At 49.1% G+C, this 20,413-nt stretch overlaps 2 protein-coding genes across 3 annotated transcripts; one reads left to right on the top strand and one right to left on the bottom strand.

The window, feature by feature from the left end:
- Positions 1-125: 125 nt before the first annotated feature.
- Positions 126-1,772, top strand: LOC127313454 (pentatricopeptide repeat-containing protein At1g31430-like). The gene has a single exon (XM_051343956.2). It carries the CDS (start codon positions 126-128, stop codon positions 1,710-1,712), a length of 1,587 nt encoding a protein of 528 aa, XP_051199916.1. The 3' UTR covers positions 1,713-1,772.
- A 2,730-nt stretch (positions 1,773-4,502) lies between these two features.
- On the bottom strand, positions 4,503-20,057 carry LOC127313453 (protein argonaute PNH1). Of its 2 annotated transcripts, none has more exons than XM_051343954.2 (23): positions 19,891-20,057; positions 10,129-10,627; positions 9,815-10,026; positions 9,570-9,716; positions 9,337-9,470; positions 9,135-9,244; positions 8,852-8,958; positions 8,432-8,570; positions 8,197-8,313; positions 7,759-7,866; positions 7,599-7,670; positions 7,382-7,504; positions 7,118-7,277; positions 6,909-7,030; positions 6,687-6,824; positions 6,456-6,598; positions 6,309-6,371; positions 6,079-6,142; positions 5,867-6,002; positions 5,531-5,604; positions 5,099-5,193; positions 4,970-5,001; positions 4,503-4,849 (listed from the first exon to the last, which is right to left on the bottom strand). In XM_051343954.2, the coding sequence occupies exons 2-23, from the start codon at positions 10,561-10,563 to the stop codon at positions 4,680-4,682; spliced, it is 2,901 nt and encodes a 966-aa protein (XP_051199914.1). In that variant the 5' UTR covers positions 10,564-10,627; positions 19,891-20,057; the 3' UTR covers positions 4,503-4,679. The 2 variants fall into 2 exon arrangements, with proteins under 2 accessions (XP_051199914.1, XP_051199915.1); XM_051343955.2 differs by lacking the exon at positions 19,891-20,057 and adding an exon at positions 10,888-11,229.
- Positions 20,058-20,413: the final 356 nt, after the last annotated feature.

The raw sequence follows: 20,413 nt of genomic DNA, 5'->3' as shown, positions 1-20,413 counted from the left end.
TCTTCGACCCGACGAGATTCTTATCATCACCTACTGCTATCTGTAGTTCTGTACACGGCACCTAAAAAGATTCCATCTTTGCCTCCACGCGTTCCGCGTCGCCGCCACACACACTGCGGCCCAGGATGGCGGCGGCGTGCCACCACGGCGGCATGCCGCTGCGCGAGTGCAACCTGCTGATCAGGACCCTCGCTCAGCGCGGCAGCTTCGACCGCGTCATGGCGGTGTACCACGACCTGCGCGGGCGCGGCCTCGTGGCCGACAGCTTCACCTACCCGTTCGTGCTCAGGGCCGTCGGCGCGCTCAAGCTACCGGTCGAGGGGCGCAAGGCGCACGCGGTGTCCATGAAGACCGGATTCCGGTGGGACGCCTACACGGCCAGCTCGCTGATGGACATGTACACGACGCTGGGCCGCGCGGACCTCACTCGAAAACTGTTCGACGAAATGCCGCAGAGGCCACTGGTGGTGTGGAACATGATGATCAGGTGCTACGTCAGGTGTGGCCGGTACACCGCGGCGATTTCCCTGGCTGAGGAATTCGAAAGAAGCGGTCTCACGCCTGACAAGGTGACGTTGGTGACTGCTTTGACCGCGTGCTCCAGAGCTGGGGAACTGAGCTTAGGAAGGAGGATTCACGCCTACATGGATGGGGTCATCGGGTTCAGCCTACCAGTTGCAAATGCGCTGCTGGACATGTACATGAAGAATGGCTGCTTGGAAGAGGCGGTGAATTTGTTCGAACAGATGCCGTCGAGGAACATCATTTCTTGGACTATACTTGTGTCGGGATATGCCTTATCCGGGCAGCTGGACAAGGCGAGAGTACTCTTCTACCAGTGTCCAGAGAAGGATTTGATTATGTGGACTGCGATGATCAACGCCTGTGTGCAGCATGGATGTTTTGAGGAGGCATTGTCGTTGTTTCGGGACATGCAGATGCAAAGAGTTGAGCCAGACAGGTTCACGGTTGTCACTCTCCTGACTTGCTGCGCCAACCTTGGCGCGCTTGATCAAGGTGAATGGATACACCAGTTGGCTGAAGCTAGGAAGATGAAGATTGATGCGGTTCTTGGTACGGCGTTGGTTGAAATGTATGCCAAGTGTGGGCATGCAGAGAAGTCGGTGGAGGTTTTTCAACGAATGCAAGGCAGAGACACCACGGCATGGACTGCCATTATCTGCGGTCTGGCCACAAATGGTCAGGCAGGTAGAGCTCTGGAGTTGTTTGGGGACATGGAGAGAAGCAAAGCTAGGCCTGACAGCGTTACCTTCATCGGGGTACTGAGTGCATGTTGCCATGGTGGCTTGGTTGATGAAGGGCGGAAACAGTTTCGTAGTATGAAGGAGGTTTACCGGATACAGCCCAGAGTTGAACATTACAGTTGCCTCGTCAATCTTCTAGGTCGTGCTGGTCTACTTGACGAAGCTGAGAAGTTGATCAGGGATATACCAATCGACAAGGACGCTATGCCACTGTTTGGTGCACTCCTCACTGCGTGCAAGGCTCAAGGCAATGTCGAGATGAGCGAAAGACTGACCAAACGAATAGGAGAGCAAGGTTACCAAATTCCTGATGTGAATTTGCTCATGTCTAATGTGTATGCAACCGCAAGTCGATGGGAGGATGTAGTAAGAGTAAGGAGGGAGATGGCACATCCTACTGTCAAAAAGACTGCAGGGTGCAGCTTGATTGAGGTGAAGGGATACTGAGTATGCCATGCCAGTTGGCACTTAGACATCGAATGCTTCACCATTTGATTGGTTAACACATCCATATTGGTCTGAGTATTTTTCTGAAAATCCATCAGTCTCGATCAAATATTAATTTAAATATCATGATCAATTTAGTTGCGGTGACTCAATTCAGTAGGAATTTAAACAAGTGTACAATATTTACCTGATTTTTACTCCATAGAGAATGCAGATATTTAAGTATGCAGTCCTCAGTTAGTTAATTTTATTCTGGATGAATGAAGACCACTTAGTTTCAGGTTCCGTTGGAAGAACTATTCACAGGTATGGCCCACAGTTTTACTTACTAGAAGTGGTTTTTTCCTCTTCGTTTTGTTTGACGAGCCACTGAATCCTTTTCTGTTTGTCGTTAATATTTATTTGAAGCAGTCTACGTTGATACGTGATGCAGAACATTTTCAGCAAGAATTTTAGAATAGCTGTTTATTTAACTCCTGCTAGGAAATGCACACTTATCCAAACAAATAAATGAAGGTTAGTCATAAAACCATTAGTCATTCGTCTTTTTCTGTTGCAGGTGAATGTACCTAATAGGCTAGTATACACCTTGACATTGGTAGCAGTGGATCACATTCTTAAGTGACCGTTTCTAATCTTATGATGATACTGATTTTTTTAGATAACAGCAGGAGATTTGCTATATTCTTTGCAATAGTGGAGAAGAAATTACAAGATTAAGAGAGATGATAATACTGCAGGATGTTGGTCGTTTTGTAAACTTGTTAGGCATCCAATGCTTGGCTTGCATAGCCGATGATTTTCAACTTTAACTGACCAAGACACAGAACTTTACCTTAACCGTAATGTCATACTATTATTATTGTCAGAAAGTTCTTCAGGGGATAACCTAAGTTGGCTGCCTCACATAGTCTTCGAAATATCTCTTGTAAGTTCATGTACATGTCACAGATTATCGATTTAAGCCACTGTTTGGGTTTGGTAAATTTAGCTAAAAAAGAGTTTAGTTTTCTGGTGGTCTGGTACTAGGCAGCTGGTGACAACATAGTTTTTTCTGGCTATATTTGGTCTAAGGCTTTTTTCTGACAGATCCATTCCTCTGAGTTGATCAAATCCATTCAACAAAACATTATAATAATTTATTTGTGGAGTTTGGTACAAAAAGGTGCTTAAAATTTACTTCCTAGAGATCCCTGAACTAAAATTGCCGGAACATACAGATATTCAAGTGTTCAGTCTTCTGGAGTTAGTTAATATGATCCTCAGTGAGTAAGGATCACTTAGTTTCAGGTGTTCCGTGGCAGGAAGTGATCACATGTATGGTCCATATTTCACGTTTATATGTACTGCAGCTGAATTCTTCCTATTGATTTTTGAGGTTACTAATTTTCTTTGATATAGTCTATATTGGTACATGATCAGAACATATTCAGCAGGACTTTTCTCTAACTGTTCCTGCAACGATATGACATACATTTGCTCAAACGAAGAAATGAAGGTTAGTCACCAAGCCAGTAGTACCTTTCACCTATGTCTGTCTCAGACGAATGTAACTAATAGGCTAATTCTGGGACTGAATTCTGACATGGCCGTTTGTAATCTTATTGTAAAACTTTATGATGCTGGTTGTTTTATCAACTAATTATACATTCAATACTTGATGAATTTCTGCTCGAACTGGCCACCAACTAGAACTTCACTTTGATTGTAGTGCAAGTTATTATTGTTAGATGGTTGTTCAGGAGATAACATGAGGCTGCTGCCTCACATCATCTTAAAAGTATCTCTTGTAAGTTCAGCTACAGTTTACAAAACATTGATTTACCCACTTGTTTGGGTTTGGTAAATTTAGCTAGAACAGCGTTTAATTTACTGGTACTAGGTAAAATTTGAGACTCGCAGCTGGTGAGAGTATAGCAGCTCTCTAGGCTCTAGCTACGTTTGCATTTTTTGTTTTGCGAATATTTGCATTTTCAACTGCAGTGTTCATTTCATACTGTTCGTGATAGGTTCTCCTGCATGTATGGTGGAAGAAAACCAGAACCACGCTATATAAACTTTTTTTTTTTCACTGCGGTAATCTGCCAGTACTGTATACTCTTATTTTGTACGGAGATATTGCAGTTCCAGATAAATCTTATTACGGCAACAAAAAGCCCTATTAGGTCTTGTGGTATTGAACTTTAGGACACATCGAGCTTCCAGCGAACAAATAAACTTTTCTTTCTAAAACTATTATTGATACAAAAAGGATCATTCTACCGTGTCATATAATTTTACATATAAATTCGACCCATAATTGCTGAAGTGGAAATCTGGAATAACTGAAAAATATAAGGCACAACTAGCTGATGTTCATTGTTTCCGTTTGTATTTATAATTTTATATGCATCTTATTTTCCAGACTGATATATGCAGGATGCTATTAAATGAAACTCTTTGGCGGTTTCTTCATGATGCTCTTCTTTTTCAACGATGGTAGCACAGTCACCTAATGCTGGTATCGCTAGATATGTCCTTGTTCTACTCCGTTTGTAACTCAAGCAGTGTAGCAGTATACTGCTGTAGTAGCTCCCTTACATCTGTATTCTTTGCTTATGCTTTATGATTCTTTTTGTTATCCTAGGTATGCATCAAAACAAATATTTCGAATGCACCAATCATAAGGTTGAAGCCAGTTGTGCTGGTGGGGTGGTGGATATAAACGTGACAGCTCAGTAACTATCCTTGAAGATCTAAATCAGACTTCAACACCATATTAGTGCACCTTCTTGCAGACTGGATGCCATCTGACCCAAGCAAGAGCTATTATACATGCTTTCAGAGTACTTTACAGAGGTAGTCAAGATATTGTTCAGGGTCCAAATGCAGAAATGCTCTTCTCTTCCTTTCCGGGAGAAAGCTAACCTAGCCTCTACTACTAAATTCTACAGTACAATGTTAGGCAAGTTAAAACTATTTCGCTTGTCAGCAGTAGAACATCACTCTCTTCACCTTCTCTTTCACGGCAGGCAAGGGCTTCACGGAGGTTCCATTTGTCCCGCTGGAGCTCTTCGACGTGTGGTTCTCGGACAGCTCCGGCTCCAGATAGAACCGTGCCCGAAACGCAGCAAGATGTGCATAGTATGCAGGTGGCACTGTTGGGGCAGCAAAGACAAAGACGTCGTGGGTTCAGATTTGTGAGACAGGTATGAGAACTTACAAATACTTATAAATAAGAAGCTGGGGAACATTTCAGTTCGTGCAGAAAAACGTACCGACAGAAACAGAGCGCGTGCACCGTGCGTAACTGCAAAATCAGCATAAACATCAGATCAGACTATTCTTAGAAAATCAAGCGGGAAGAGCAAAAGACAAACATAACCAGAAAAACAGTGATGTCGTACGTGTAGCAAAGGTTGTTTGTCAACGTCTGCATCTCGTCTGCTGAGAAATTGTTCTCATCCCAGAGCACATGGTAGTGAGCAGGCCTACTTGTTCCCTGGCGAACTCACACATCAGTCATTTCAGGAATCGCAACAGGGTGGAGAATCTGGGATAATATTCCCACACTTCTAGTACAACACTTTACAGGTACAGAGTACAGCCTTTACGAAAAGAAGTGGCAAATTTTTATCTGTTTGTACAGTCACATGATATGGAAATTTTGAGCATGCCATCAGTTTGTTCATTCGTTTAGCATGTATCCTCTGCTAGGTTTGTTGAAAAGAGAATATGGAGTCTACTCAAATACTTGACCACAAGAGATGGGACCATCCATAGCAACGACAAATTCAGTATATGTCAGCCTTCAACAAGGACCAGCACGATATTCTTACCTGGATTCCGGCATGACTACAGAGGTAGAAATCAAACTCCGTTGGATGGCATATCTTTGAATCAACAACCGTTCCTGTTTTTTTGTCAGGTAATTAGTGAGCAATTACAGAAACAAGGGGATAACATAGTATATACAGTATCCTACAATGAGCCCACCAAGACTTCCTGAAGAAACAATTAGCTCAACCAAGTTGTGTTTCTATAGTTCAAGCAAATGTAGTTATGAATGTGTAGTGTAGAAAAATAATTGTAGCAAAAAATCACTGTTTTTTAGTTGAACTATTATGTGCAATACAACCCATAACTTAAACATTTAGAGGCCATGAGTAGATTACCAGGCAAAATATTTCCACTTTTGTCCATGCTGCTTCTGTCTTTGTGATTGTTTGCAAACAGTCTTGTATGGTGACGCTTTTGAACCACCACAAATGTTACTGGAGGTTGGTAATTTGGTTCTAGGGATGCACAAGCCTAGAAGAAAGCATGTGTTAGATAGAAGATCTGAAGTGGATATAAGATCTACAGAACAAATATAAGGGGGCCCTACCTTACGGATAGCATCTAACTCATATAGGAGAACTTGGTAGAATTGACCTTCACTAACCCCATCCCTGGAAGTAAGATATTCGTCAGTACAACGACATAAAAAAAACCCTTCACGGCGGCCTTTTTTGGACGCTGAAGTTGATACCTAACATAACCATCATCGTAATTGAAGGAAGATTCACATGGCATTAAAATGATTGAACTATTGTCCTTCAAGTTTTGCACACATACCGGTAGAAAATTATTCTCTGAGGTTTCTGTCCAGTGGCCTTCCTGAAGGATATTAAGAGTTCCCTGCATAGGAAAATAAACACATCAATTGTGTCATTTAGAAAACATCATTTTATTAACTGTTTCAAAGAGTTCCAAGATAAATACCTGACCATGCCTCCTGTTACAGTGCCTCTCTGAGGATCATGCCATGTCTTGTAAAGGTCCTGAATAAGCTCTTGCCGATGTGCCTGCGCACATACCAATCCGGCATATTTTGTGACTTCTGGCCAGTCTTGAGAAGCGACGACCTGCAAGCAGCAAATTAGAAAAGGGCCAAAGAGCATATATAATCTGATAAAGATGTAGAATAAGCATAGGAATGCTCAGAAGACTTACTGCAGCAATGGATGGACTAGAGTCCTCCCCGGTTTCAGGATGTGTAACATCTGCACCAAAAATGATAGTTGGTATGTCACTGACCAATGGAATCCTCCAACTTAGCGCATCCACAAGCACAGTGTTTCTTCCTCCCATCTGAATCAAATCATACAATTAAGTCCAATATGTAATAAATTAGACGATTGTAATATTTTTTGCGGGTAGGTAAGGCTATAATACCTTAACATTAATTTTAAGCGAGACATTTGCCAAGTACTGCTTGCTGATCTTAAAAACATGCTTCGTTAAGCAACATTGTGTTATCAACCCCAAATCGGTTTCACAGATACGTTTGATGTCACCTGCAGAAATAGAGTCGGTAGAAAATGATATAAGAAGATTTAGAAGCAGACAAAACACACAGGGTAATCAGCATGATTGGAACTTACCATATAAAGCACCATTGTTGTCAGGGAGAATAGCCAAAACAAGCTCAAGTTCTTTACCCTTGAGTTTGTGTAGTGCTACATTATACACATGCTTTAGCGCCTTCGCTACTTGATCTGGTCTAGCTGAATATATTGGTAGCACAGGTTCACTGTTGAATTCCTGGAATAGCAGAGAACAAACTAATAAATACGTTACGCATGAAAATTTTACAAAGGCCTCGCTGAGGTGCAAAAAAGGTGCGTCACAGTTGAGAGGCATCCTACCATGCCTGAAATTTGACACATCTGTGCCAACTCTTGGCAGAATCCGCGCGCAGTGGTTTCTTGAACACTCCTTGAGAAGTTTATACATGCCCAGTGACTTACTTTGCCTCCATTTATTACTTTCTGCAAAAGTTGAGTTCATTTTATTGGTAAACTAAATGTCTAACATCATGAAAGGGGCATGAGGCATGCAAACCGCAGCAAAATAGAGTCTAACCTTGTTAACCATGTTCCATTGACCAACCTGCGGCAGACACTCTTTTTCCTTTCCAGCATCATTATATTTCAGCTGAAATTCACAAATTTCCATGTCCACATTATAACCTGCAATGAGCTAACAACAGACATAAAACAACACTACACAATCATAATCTTACCCAAGGTGCGGGAAGGACACGCGCTTCAACAGATGTTAGCTTCTCACTGATGTTAATCCCAAATTCCTTCGCGTAAGGATCTTGGTCATATCCGTTTTGATGAACTGTCTGAAAACAAATTCATTTAGTCGATTGAGCCAACAGCATCGACCAACAAGATTCTGCCATGAAGGACAACCCTAGTAGCAGGTAAATTGGGCCTCTCTACTGAAGATGCATGGAATGTTTGGACCACATGCAAATAAAAACAAAGCTTCAAATAAAAACAAAGGCTTGAAGATAGGACAATTAGTGAGCATGTTGCATGCATGTCATGCAATGCACAGATTTGTTCAACGAAAACCGTCAGATTCCTTGGAACAGAAACCTAGCACAGCTAGCCCTATCAAGCATGTAAATTTATCTATTTAGTCCTATGGTAAGAAGAAAATTCTGGACCTGTAGAATATCCATCTCCTTTTCTCTAGGCCTTTGGCATGTAACCTTTAGTAGTGATGTGATCTGTTTTTCATTCAACCTCTTTGTGTATCTCTGACCCTCTACAATCTTGCAGGCCTGGTAAAAGAAACCACAATGTATTTAACAATGATACACACAGTAAGAACTTTTACCAGCAAATATAACATCACAACATGCAAAATGACCAGCTAAGAGAAAATTTCGATGTGCTTACCTCCATTGGTAGATAGTTTGCTTTCTTTTGGTTTCCCACCATAAGGCATGGAAGATGTGACTGCTGAATGGTGAACCCGTACATTTCCTTGAAATACTCTACGACAGACTTCATATTCATTTGATCATCAATTGGGAAACTGTCAAAAAAAAAAGGGAAATCAACTGCAATTCCACACTGTTTCGCATGTCTTGTAACGTAGGATCGTTGGCTCACTCCAGTTACTGGTTTGATTAAATCGATATAAAAGTAAACAGTATTGCATTGGGAGGTCTATTTTGCTTAGATTATGAATCAGTGGAGTGCTTGAACTTAGTAGACCTTTGTGTTTGCTCAAAAGGTTACCGTAGGAATTTGCCAAATGATGGCACAGAGGACTATAGGAGCAAGGTAAATGAAGTGCAATTTATTTAAACTTACATAAGTTCATGAGTTGGTTGTGCTGTCACCCCGGTAATGCGGTACTTCCGCCTTACATTTTCCCGGTGAGTAACTTCAACTTTCACACCCCGCAACGCTTTCTTGATCTGCTTGACATTACCAAATTACAGGCAAAACAATCCTTCGTTAGGAAAAGCATGGCAATCAGTAGGCGATAAACAAGTTAACAGCCAATAATCAATAACAAGCAAATAGCAGCTGGGACATGCCACACTGCAGCACTATGCCAGATTCCTTGTTCCCCATCCACAGCACAATTTACCTTAATTCTGTTTGCATCCGACAGTGGCCTTGACATGACATCCTTCCCTAATATCTGGGCCACGAACTCGATCACCGGCAGCGCCTCGATGAACGCGGTGGAGGACATATCTGGCATCAACACCATCATGTAAGCATCAAGCACAGTACAAGGGCAGGAAACCACATGCATGGGCAGCCGGGAATCAAGCATCTCGTCTCACCGATGTTAAGCGAGAGGCCCATCTGCGTCGGCCGGATGCTCTGGTAGAACCCGCACCACGACTGCAGGCCGTCGCCGAGCCGCTGCGGCTTCCTGATGTCCGGCGAGTAGAAGGACCGCCCTATCGGCACGTACCTGGTACACAATCAGTTCAAGTTTAGCAGGAAGAACGGGCAATGCGTGCAATCCATATTTCAATTTAATGCAGCAGTAAGGTGCCGATGGATGGATTACCTCTGGTTGGCGAGCTCCCGGAGGACGATGTCGAGCACCTGGACGGCCTCCTGCGGAGCGGTGGCCTGCCGGCCGGCGATGAACTCGCGGAGGTGGTGCAGGTCGGCGCGCGCGGCGAACTTGATGGCGACCCTGTACTCCCTCTCGCTGCAGGAGCGTACGTCGACGAGGCAGACGACAGTGAGAGAATGAGCTTGAAAGCCGCTCGACGGATGGGGAATGCTGGGTGGTGGGTGGGCGCGTACCGTGGGGGCACGCCGGTGCCGGTGTCCTCGTCGGCGAGGCGCACCACGAACTCGCGCGCGTCGAACGGGAGCGCGCCCGCGGTGTAGAGGCTGCTGCGGCCGTCGTAGGCCGGGAGGCGCGCCCCGAGGTCGGAGTCCCGGTAGAGGCGCACCAGCTCCGCGACGATGGCCCGGTTCACGTACCGGGAGCTCACCTCCGGCGTGATCTTCACCTGCGCGCGCGCCGAGTCGCCGCCGCAGAGCACAACGAAAGGTCAGACATTTATTTCTTCTCGATTGCGAGCGGAACGACGGCGAGAAGGAGGAGCGCTTACGTCGTACTGGGTGAGGTCCTTGTCGGGAACCTGGGCGAGGAAGTGGTTGGCCTTGACGACGCAGCGCGCGCCCACCGTCCCGAACCCGGGCCGCCGGCAGAACGCCAGCCCCTTGCTGGACACGGGCGGCCCAATGACGACGGCGCGCGTCGTCGCCGTCGCAGGCGCCACCGCCGCAGGCCCCGGCGCCGGCCGCGGGTCCACCGGCCTGGTGGCGCGCCCGCGCCCGCCGCGCCGCCTGCCGCCGCACTTCTTGGCTGCCTCCGGCGGCGGGACCGCCGCCGCGGCAGCCGGCTCCGCCTTGGGCTGCGCGACACTGGCCTGCAGCGGCTGCTTCCGCGGCTGGCCCGCGTGTCCCTTCCCGCGTCCCCGGGACGCCGCCGCCGGCTGGCGCGGCGGCGGCGGGGGCGGCGCCATCTCCAGGACCTCCAGCATGTGAGCGAGCGGGAGCAGTTCGTTACCCGACAAGGCGGTCGCTGGCAGGAGCCGGCCCCTCTCCCTGCACGGCGCGCCTTATAATGTTACCACCACAGCACAGCACAGCCTATCTCTCTCTCTGCGTGATCAGCAGCAAGCAAGCAAGAAGCAAGCAAGGTGGCGAAGGGGAAGAAGCCAAGCAGGAAGTAAAAACGAGGAGAGCCAAGTAAAAACAATGGCGTCCCTCCCTGGCAGGCGGGGTAGGATCTCGCCGGAGTTAATGAGGGTTGGGACAGAAAGGCATTAGAACCGGCACGGCACTGATGCAGCAGCAGGTTTGACCTGTTGCTGGGAGGACGAAGCCGCAGGGCGTGGTGGCGATAAATACATTCGCTGCGGCGGCGCACGGCTGGCCGGCCGGCGGTGGCTCCAATTAATCCGTCCTAGCCTCCTGCCGGAATTTTTTTACCAAAGGTGGCAGGCGTCGTAGAAACGGGGGCTGCAACGGTAGGAACTACGCAAGGGAAGTCGGGTATGGGCTGGTGTATTAATCGGGGCGCGCGCGTGGTGAATGGAATGGAATGGTGGAGTAGTGGGGAGCCGAGCTTCTGAATTCTGATGGATGGATGGTGTTATCGAAGGGGGCAAGGATGGGGATTTCTATTGAAAAGTGTATCGCATGTTCGTGCGCCTGGCCCGTAGTGCGTGGTACTATTATTGACACCAAGTAGTAGAATGTTTCTTATAGAATTGGATAGAGGAGGTAGGTTGTTTTCTTTAATCTTTGGAAAAGAGCATGTGTGCTTAATGATAGTATAGTGGCGTGCATTCTAGAAAAAACAAGTGGACTGTAGGTGTCGTTTTTGTTGAAACAACTTTTACGAAATATTTGGATTTTGAAAGATTGCAACATAAATTTATAGTAATCTATCTATGATTAATTTTTCTCGTTTTGTTAACTGTCATCATTCTATAAGTTATTTGTTAACAAGTGGGCTCGTTTGATTTTCATAGAACAGTAAAACTATAGGGATAGGAACAATATAGCATGTAGATGTCACACCCACTTGCTTTAATTATGTGGGAAGATGAAGTGTGTTTGGTTGTAGTAAAGTAATTTTTCTTGAGATATGACCTAATAATTTTTTCCTATATGATTTGCACTAGAAGATTTATATAAAAAAAATAATGTAGGATATGTCCTATGAATGAAACAACTACATCTGTGTATAAAAGGATTTCACATTTATGTCTAAATTTAGATGTATGTAGACACTATTTATTGCATAGATACATTCATATTAGACAAATCTCCGTAATCATTTTGTTTTTTCAGTAAAATCCTAATCCTACATAATTCGTATACAAATTGTATGAATCAAGAGAGTTCTTACCCTGTTTTTTTTTTGTTTTTTTTTCAAGCTCATTCGCATGGGATGGATGGAGGTGTGTTCCACCATCCAAATGACAATTTCTGCAGTTGTACTATATTTTACAACGCTCTGTTTTGCATCTTGCAAGACCGAAATCCTATAAAAGTCTACTCAGTTTTTGTAATAGCGCTATCCAAAGAAGCATACATTCCTCCTGTACAAACATACTCCTTGTTTGCAGGCGTGGTCCCGTAAACCTTCTGGCCCGGCCTGAACAAGCAAAGCAGCGCTAGCTACGACGGAGGGAGCCGGCCTCGGTGGCCGCGCGCGCGCGCGCGCGTAGTAGTACAGCTTTGGCAGCGTGCCATGCCATGCCGGCCGACAGGGAAGGAGGGGCGCTCCACTATTCCAGAATAGAACCCCCTTCCTGCCTCACCCCTCCTCATGGATGGCCCAAACGCATTCTGTATTCATTCGTCCGTCTTTGACACGCCGCCCCAAACACTGCGCACGGACACGGACCACGCGCGGAGCGAGAACAAAACAGGAAGACATGGCGAGCAGTAGAATACGAGCCCGCGACGGCGGCTCCGGCGCGTCGCCTCGGTGCGCGGGCGGCGAGAGGCGAGAGGCGAGGCGATGTTCCTGTGGTGGCGGCCGAGGGAGACAAAACGGAGCGTCCGCGCGGCGCGATCAGAGGCGGCCGCGCCGCAGGCGGAGGCGCAGCGGCCTACATACACTACACAGGAACGGGCCAGCGGCTGCGACGGCAGCACGCGGCAGCGGGGCCGGCCGAGTGCCAAGCAGCTCGCACAGCCCGCCTGCGCACCGCACTGCACGCCCACCCACCGCAACAGCCTGCCGCGCGCTGTTCGGCCTGCCCTGCCTGCGCGCGCATGGCATTGGCATGGCATGCAGCAGCTGGTGCGCGCTGCGTGGCCGCCTGCCCGTGCCGGCTGCTGCCGCGGCATGGCGTTGGTGGTGCGGTCTGGGTCCTCCTCCACTACACGCTTTGCAAACCAAAAAAAGGAGCCATCATGGCATCTACGACGGGGCGGGGCCGCCTGCACCAAGGATCTGCGGGCCGGCGGAGACACACGTACGGCGTGATTCTATTCAGTGTTCGTACGGGAGGATCGGTTACAATTAAGGGCATCTACGGACACCAACCAATCTCGTTTTGTTCTTTTTACCCATCGACGTATTTCGGACACCAAAAACGATCAGGCCAAGAACGCTGAATTGGGCTCTTTGTGGCCATTGTCCGTCCGGTGTCCTCAACGTCCGGACACATTTCTTTTTAAAAAAATCCATTGATTATAGTTGATAGAGATACATTACTTGGCGTTAGGTAAAAGTAAGAAAAACTAAAAATATAGGAAAAACATAGAAAAATCTATGTTGCGCGTGTAGTCGTTACCGGCATCTTCCATGGCCAACCCAGCACTGGCGATGAAGAAAGAGGAGGAAGGAGATCCAATGGCGCTAGCTCAGGCCACGAATCCCACGCCACAGGAGGAGCAGCAAACGGGCCGCGTGCCTCGCGCTCTGGAGTCACCAGCGCAGATTCGCGAAGCTGGACAATAAGACCATCCCACTAGGCGAGCTGGTCAAGCTCGCTCCGGGGGATGGCAAGCTGGATGGTCTCGTCCGGTGGATGGTGCGCACACCGCGCCACGTCTGCGTACTGGGTTGTCATTATTCGTCGGTTTGTTGGGTGGGGTGAATACCCATTTTTTAACTGTGCGGCCGCTAGAGATGCCTTTATGTCGACCCCCGCACATGAAATGAGGCCAACCCTAACCCTAAACCCTTTCTTTTCTGTTCAGTTTGGGGTTGGGCTTCTCTCGCCAGCGGCTCGTTTATCACCCTCGCCGTGGCTTCAAGAAGGACGACGCTGCTTGGTGGACAAGCAAACCGTATCTAGCAGCCATGCCTCGCTGCAACAACGCCAGCTGGGCCAGGATCGTCGAGATGGTGCGCGAGTTCTTCCAGGAAGGCATCGGTGTGTCGGCGATACCTTGAGGGAGGCGTTCGAGCTGGGGAGATCATTGCGTATGCGACGGAAAAGGAATTAGTGACGGAGTTTGGGCCGTACCAGGAGGGGATGAGCGCTGAAGGTCAAGGAGGTGACGATGGCGGAGACTCAGATGATGATGACATGGGCACATGCGGCAATTGCTATGGCACAACAACTCGTGGCCAAGGCGGGGAAGGACGACGAAGACTTTGAAGACATGTTGGTGACGAGCGGCAGGCTATGCTCGCATCGTTTGAGATTGCATACCGTTACACATTTTTCCACCGTCTGCCTCATGTCTGGCGAGCGGTAGGTATGGTGGACGTGAGGGCGGACATCATGGCGGTGGCCTTGGCCGCTAGATGCGACGCGCTGCGTGGGTCATTGCAGGCGGTGGCCCGTTAGGCATGCGAGGTGGGGCGGTGGCCCGTTAGGCATGTTGAGAACCGGACGTCGACGTGATGCGGCGACAGTGAGGGACAGAGTGAGCTGGGACACCGCAATGGCGGTGGCGTTGCAGTGCTGGAAGGAAGAGGAGGAGAGGATCAATAGTCGGCGTGACGGAGGCGGAGGCGCACCTTGACGAGACTGGCCCCTTCGGCCAGTCCGGGGTGGACAACGAGTAGGAGTAGGCACGGACATGCGCGTCCGTGCGACTGCATTTCAAACCCAAATGTAGATGGCGAATAGGTTGGTGTACGTTTGAATGGTGCCGTTGGGACTTTTGTTGTTGTTGTTTTTGTTATGCTCGCGGGGACCGAAACAGACAAGCATGATCCGTTAAGGTTGGTCTGCTGAAGATGCGGTTAGATCATACACCATCATCAGCTTGTCATACCCCATCCCCTAAATCGTAATCAAGTTTGCCAACTCTGAGATTGCGTTCGTGTTGATGCCCAAATTTGACAGGCAGGCCTGCGCGTTTCGCTGGTACGTACTGCACCACCGTCTGCTCCGGTCAATAAAGCTGTTTGTGGGCGTCCTATGGAGGGAGGGAGGGAGGGGATGGGCGAGGTTGAGCAGGTGGTGGTGGTGCAAGCCGGACGCAGGCGCCCATGATGCGCATGGTGCGTTGCCAGATTGTGCGTCGTGGGGTGGGGTTGCGATGTACCGTACGTAGGACCATGCATGCTTCGCCCCGGCAACAGCGGAGAGAATCGCCGGCGCTAGCTAGGGCACGGCGTGGCCGCGTGACCGAAACGTGCAAAAGAAATCGAGGGACGGAACTCAATCGGTGTGTCTGGGAGACGATCAGACGACGATGGAACTCGGAAGAGAAGTTGACCAACAGGAGGGAAGGTGATATGGATCCGTCGATGACGGTGCAGGCAGCACGCCGGGTAAGGTGACGGAGGGCAATGATGGCGCCGTTGAAGCCAGAAAAGGACCCTTGGCAGGCACCGAGCAGCCTCGCGCGCATGCATGCATGCATGCATGTTTGGTTTTCTTTTCCGATCCGAGAGACCAGCCGGGAGAAAGATGGTTTTTCGGTGGAAAAAACAGCACGTGAAGCAGCAGGGCGCGCGCTGTGTACGTAACAGGAAGGAAGCAGCGATATCACGAAAATAGACACGTACGAGCTCGATCGGGAGCAGAGCGCACGCGAGGAAGGGAGAAGCCGGGGCCGTGTGTGGCGTCCAGTGTACAGAGACAGATCGCGCGCCCGGTGCGTCCCGATCTATTCTCCTCCGATCCCGTCTTTTAGCCGGACAGCGACGCAACGTGCAAGACTGCGATGCCAATGCCAGGCGTCGAGCGGCAAGCAAGTCGAACGAGACAGCCCTACCATGATGCGCTCGGCTTGGTGCGTTCCCAGCGGGGACGAAAGGCGGAGTCGGCGTGCCCCGTTCACGCGCGCACGCTCGGTACGGGCGTAACGCGACGGACCAGTGCAGCGGGCACGCGAGCGCTGGGGAGCGAGCTAGCTGCACCGCACACTGGTCCCGATCGATCGGGAACGCCGGAGAAGGGAGCCACGCGCGCGCGAGCGTGGAGTGGGGAAGAACGGGAGAATGGTCCTGCTTCATCTTTCTGCCCCTCCTTTGTGGAGCAAGGGTACCTTTCATCCGCGACCGATACTACCACGCACGCATGGCGCAAACTAAAAAAAAAACCTACTCCACTATTGCAGCTGATCATGTGAAGAATCTCCTAGCGTCGATGCAAAATTCGATCTACAATGCCGTGAAGCTCGACATAAGGTTTACAATGCTCTCAGCATCAAAATATGTCAACAAACACGTCAAAAAAAAAATGTCGACAAAATATATATCTAAAAAACTAAAGTGAGTACAACGTGTCTACATTCACATGTTTTTTTTTTATTCTGTTGTATGTCCATCTTGGTTTCTTTAGATTTTAGTTGCTGGTTTCCTATACTCGCATTTCTTTTCTAATCTTCCTCATCTCGACGTTAAAAGCACAATCATGCAGACGAACCTACCCAATATAGTAAGAGCATGTCTAACAGGTCCCTTAAAACCCGCCCACCCCGTAAAATTCCAGCGGGATACGGGCCATGCGCGGTTTGGGCCGTCTAGCAGGCCCCGTATTCGGGCCGCCCCGTTTCGACGAAATACGGGGCCCAGGAAATCCGCACCGCCGCCTCCTACTTATACCGGGCGAAGGTGCGACCCTCACTCGCAACCCTAGCTCCGTTGTGCGCCGCCGCCTCCCCGCTTAGCTCCGGCGAGCAATTCTGCCGTGCGCGCCTTCGCATTTTCCGCGCCGCAGGCCATGTCTTCTGGCCGCTCCATTTATGCGTCGCCCGCGAGCGGATCGAAGCGATCCCGCTCGCCGGACAACCTCGAGGACGTGTGGCGGTGGCAGTGCAAGCTGTCCGCCGCCGGGAGCCGGCGCGCGGCGTGCAGGTACGACGGCTCCCTGCACATGCCGACGTCGCTCCGCAAGTTCATGTCGGGCGGCCGCTGGTACAAGGCGGATCCGCCGCTCAAGCCGATGAGCGGCCCCGCCTTCGAGAAGTGGCGCGCGGACTGGGAGTGGAACCGCCGGTCAAAGACGGCGTGCGCGGCGAGCACCAGCGGCGGATTCGCGCCGCCAGCCGGCGAGCAGGCGGAGGAGGCGAAGGAGGGGGAAGACCCCCTCTTCTTGCAGGCGCTGGCCGCGGCCCTCAAGGACGATGCCGAGAAGAAGGCGGCGGAGGAAGAAGAGAAGGCGGCGGCCATCGCCGCCGTGAAGGAAATGGAGGCGTGGGAGGCGAAGGCGAACGCCTACATCATCGACCTCTCCGACTAGAAGTCGCGATCCATTTAGGATCGCGCAATTCTGAATGTATGTATGTTGATCCGTATGTATGATCAACTATATATGAACTATGAACTTTGAACAAATTTTCCGGGATTTTAAAATTTTCAAATATACGGGGTGAAATACGGGGTCTGCTAGACGGAATGATCTAGCTATGAGCATTTTTTATACAGGACGAAATACTCGCGTTTTACGGGGCAGAAAAATAGGGGGCCTGCTAGACATGCTCTAAGTAAAGCATACTCATTTTTCATGTACTTTGATTAAATTACGTTTACACGAGGAGATTTCGGCTCAATACCCTAGCACAAGGGCTTTTTACTACAGTAGTTCAAATTTAGACTTTTTACTAGTTCAAATTCGGATGTATCTATACATCAATAGAATGTGTTAGGTTTGTTCAAATATTGATGTAACTATACACTAAATCGTATGTAGATACATCTTACTCGGACTTATCTGCAACATATTTTTTCTAGACCGAGGGAGTCAAGATTTGTGAGATCTCGTCAGTCCTTGCGTGCTCGTGGAGTCAAGATGGTTCACCAGAACATCCGAATCGTGTAAGTGGAAAAATGTGAAAATTTGGCCAATTCTCGAGCGATTGAGATCTCGATGAATCCTTTGTCAACCGATGTCAACCACCCAATTTATAAAACATGAACCTTTTTTACTATGTAAATATTTTCTGTAATTTGTGAAACATTTTTCGATTAATTAACTCGTAGCTTAAAAATCTTGGTTTTCAACGTCACTCCGTAGCAAAAAAAAAAATGCCATCGTCTGACACCGATCAATATGCAAACCCGACGGTTCTGTATGCATTCTATGTTTGCTGCCTAGAGTTACGAATACCTTTACATACGTGCAACGCACCGTTTCGGGTAAAACGTAGTACACCAAACGGGCACGCCTAAAAGTAACGTGTTGCAGCGCACCAGCCGGCATGCGCATGTTACCGTGCACGGTGGCTGACGCACGCGCGCTGTGGGGTCTGCCGCGGCCGTACAGGCAAAGGGCGAAACCCATAACGGCGCGCGCGCGCTCGTGCACGTAAAATCTTGCCGTCACGTCGGTCGCCCGGCGGGGCGCCACCGCGGCCGCGGCCGGCGAGCGATGGAGCTAGGCGCGTCTGTCACTCACCGTGATCGATCGGATCGAGAGATTCACGCCGGTGACGGGACGCAATATGCCAATATGCACATAGCTAGATGATGGCCCGGCCGGCCTCCATGATGGACGGATGGATGGGCCGACGGGTGACGTGCAGGCCAGGCAGGCAGCAGACGCCGGTGGCAGTAGGATAGGGTCACTCACTCCCCCTCGCTGAGTCACTCTACTGCAGCTCGCCTCCATGCTAGCTAGCTACTCTCGCGCGTCGATGGGTGAAAAGCAAAAGAAAAGAGGGAGGAAACGCGAGCTATGCGCAAAGAGGCTTTTGCCACGCGCGGACCCATGAAAGCTTGGTTGTTTTTTAAACATCTGTGTTGGAGGAAAGCTAGGAAAAAAGAAGACGAACTTGCTTTTGAACTGGAGTACATTTGTTTTCTTCAGTGGCATTTGCCTTTTTTCAGTAGTAGAGATGCTGTTCTTGCTTACGTACTCAGTTTGTTTACTGTGGTTTTCAATTTGTTACTGCTCGTAGCGCATTTCACCCCGCAAGTCTAGCGTAGGGCATGCACCCACTCAGTAGTCAGTAGCCACATGTTAACATGGTGCCAGGGTTCAGGAATTATTGTCGTGGATGCATGCTGCGCCATGGCAGCAGGACAAGTGGATTACGAGCTCTCTAGTGGTACTATGCTGCTTTCATGGAAGGGAAAGGACTCGGAACCGGTTTAGGGTACCCTCTACCCTATGGCGGAAGCAAGAAGGGGAGTCGAGAGAAGACGACGAGTCGGAAGGCAACAAGCGAGGCAATCATGAGTTGCTCTGCCGGAGTTTGAAGAAGAGCTACTTGGTTCGTCCGCATGCATTGAATGGCCGGCCGGCCGGCCGGCAGCGGCAGAGCGAGAGGGAACAAGCAGAAGAGACGTGCGCGCGTACATGGCCGTGATGTGTGACCTGGGATCTCCACAGTGCAGAGAGAGAGAGAGAGACGCGGATGAGGGGGAGAGAGAGGATTTTGCTTGGCTTCGCGCCATGGCTACGTACGCAGCTTTGATTTGGGGGCGGCCGAAAAGCCGGTTTCCCCTCACTCGCTGTGCATGCGGCCGCGCGCGCGCTCTCCTCAAAAGCGCCGACGACTCAAGACGGCAAAAACGCATCAAAAGGAAAGAAAACTCGAGGGGACTCTCGAGAGAAAATTCTATAGGAAAATTCAGGCGAATCTACAGCGAAATGTGCGCGCATAGATTCGGAATGTGCATGCAGCAGCAGGGCATGTACCCATGCACAGTGCCAGTACTACACTATCCTAGCTGGCTAGTCCAAGAACTCTCTCGCTGGCATTGCTCACAAGTCACAGCCACCATGCGTTTCACAGGAATCTCGAAAGAAGGGGTACTATTTCTTTCTGGATGCAAATGTGGACTTCAAAGTGGGATCAAAAGGTAACCAAGAGACGGAGTAACCATATTCTAACTTGAAGAAAACTTATGGGATGCGCATAATAAGTGACGAAAAATCTGAATACTACTATCTGTTAATGGGTAGGAACAGCAAAAATACAAGCTAGAAGCGTACCTGATGCCTGTTGAGTGAAGAGGGAAGCGCGCTCAAACTCCAAACAGCTCTACGTAGTGCACCACCTCCTCTCAGCTGTATCCAAGCTTGAAGCTTCTTCGGCGGCAATGGAAGTAGCACTGGCTAAGCAGAGGATAAGCAAGATCCCATCCAAAGTGGCATGGCGCCGGAAGAGGATGATAAGCTTATATAAAGCCGGGAAAAGTCGAAAGCAAAGCTAAGCTAGACAGGGGCCATATGCATGCAGTATACCCAAAGCTAAAGCTCCGTCCATTGCCACTGCCCGAGCACACGCGCAAAGCGGCCGTCTTTTTACGCACACTTCTTTTTTACTCCCGTAATTAACCGGCTGCCTCTCCTCTCTTTTCTTTTCCCTAGCTCTCGTCTTTAAGGCGATGCCTTTGGTGTGCGTACGGCTTTTTTTTTAATCTCGTGGCTTTAAGTGGAAGGAAAACTCGGGAAAGACGTCACACTTGGGATTTTTTGTTTGACGCGCGGACGAACTGGGTGTTGGGTTCTCATT

The sequence above is a fragment of the Lolium perenne genome, chromosome 7 (assembly GCF_019359855.2).
Source record: "Lolium perenne isolate Kyuss_39 chromosome 7, Kyuss_2.0, whole genome shotgun sequence".
Taxonomy (NCBI): domain Eukaryota; kingdom Viridiplantae; phylum Streptophyta; class Magnoliopsida; order Poales; family Poaceae; genus Lolium; species Lolium perenne.
The sequence above is the reverse complement of the archived record's forward strand: the minus strand, read 5'-3'. Positions and strand labels throughout refer to the sequence as shown.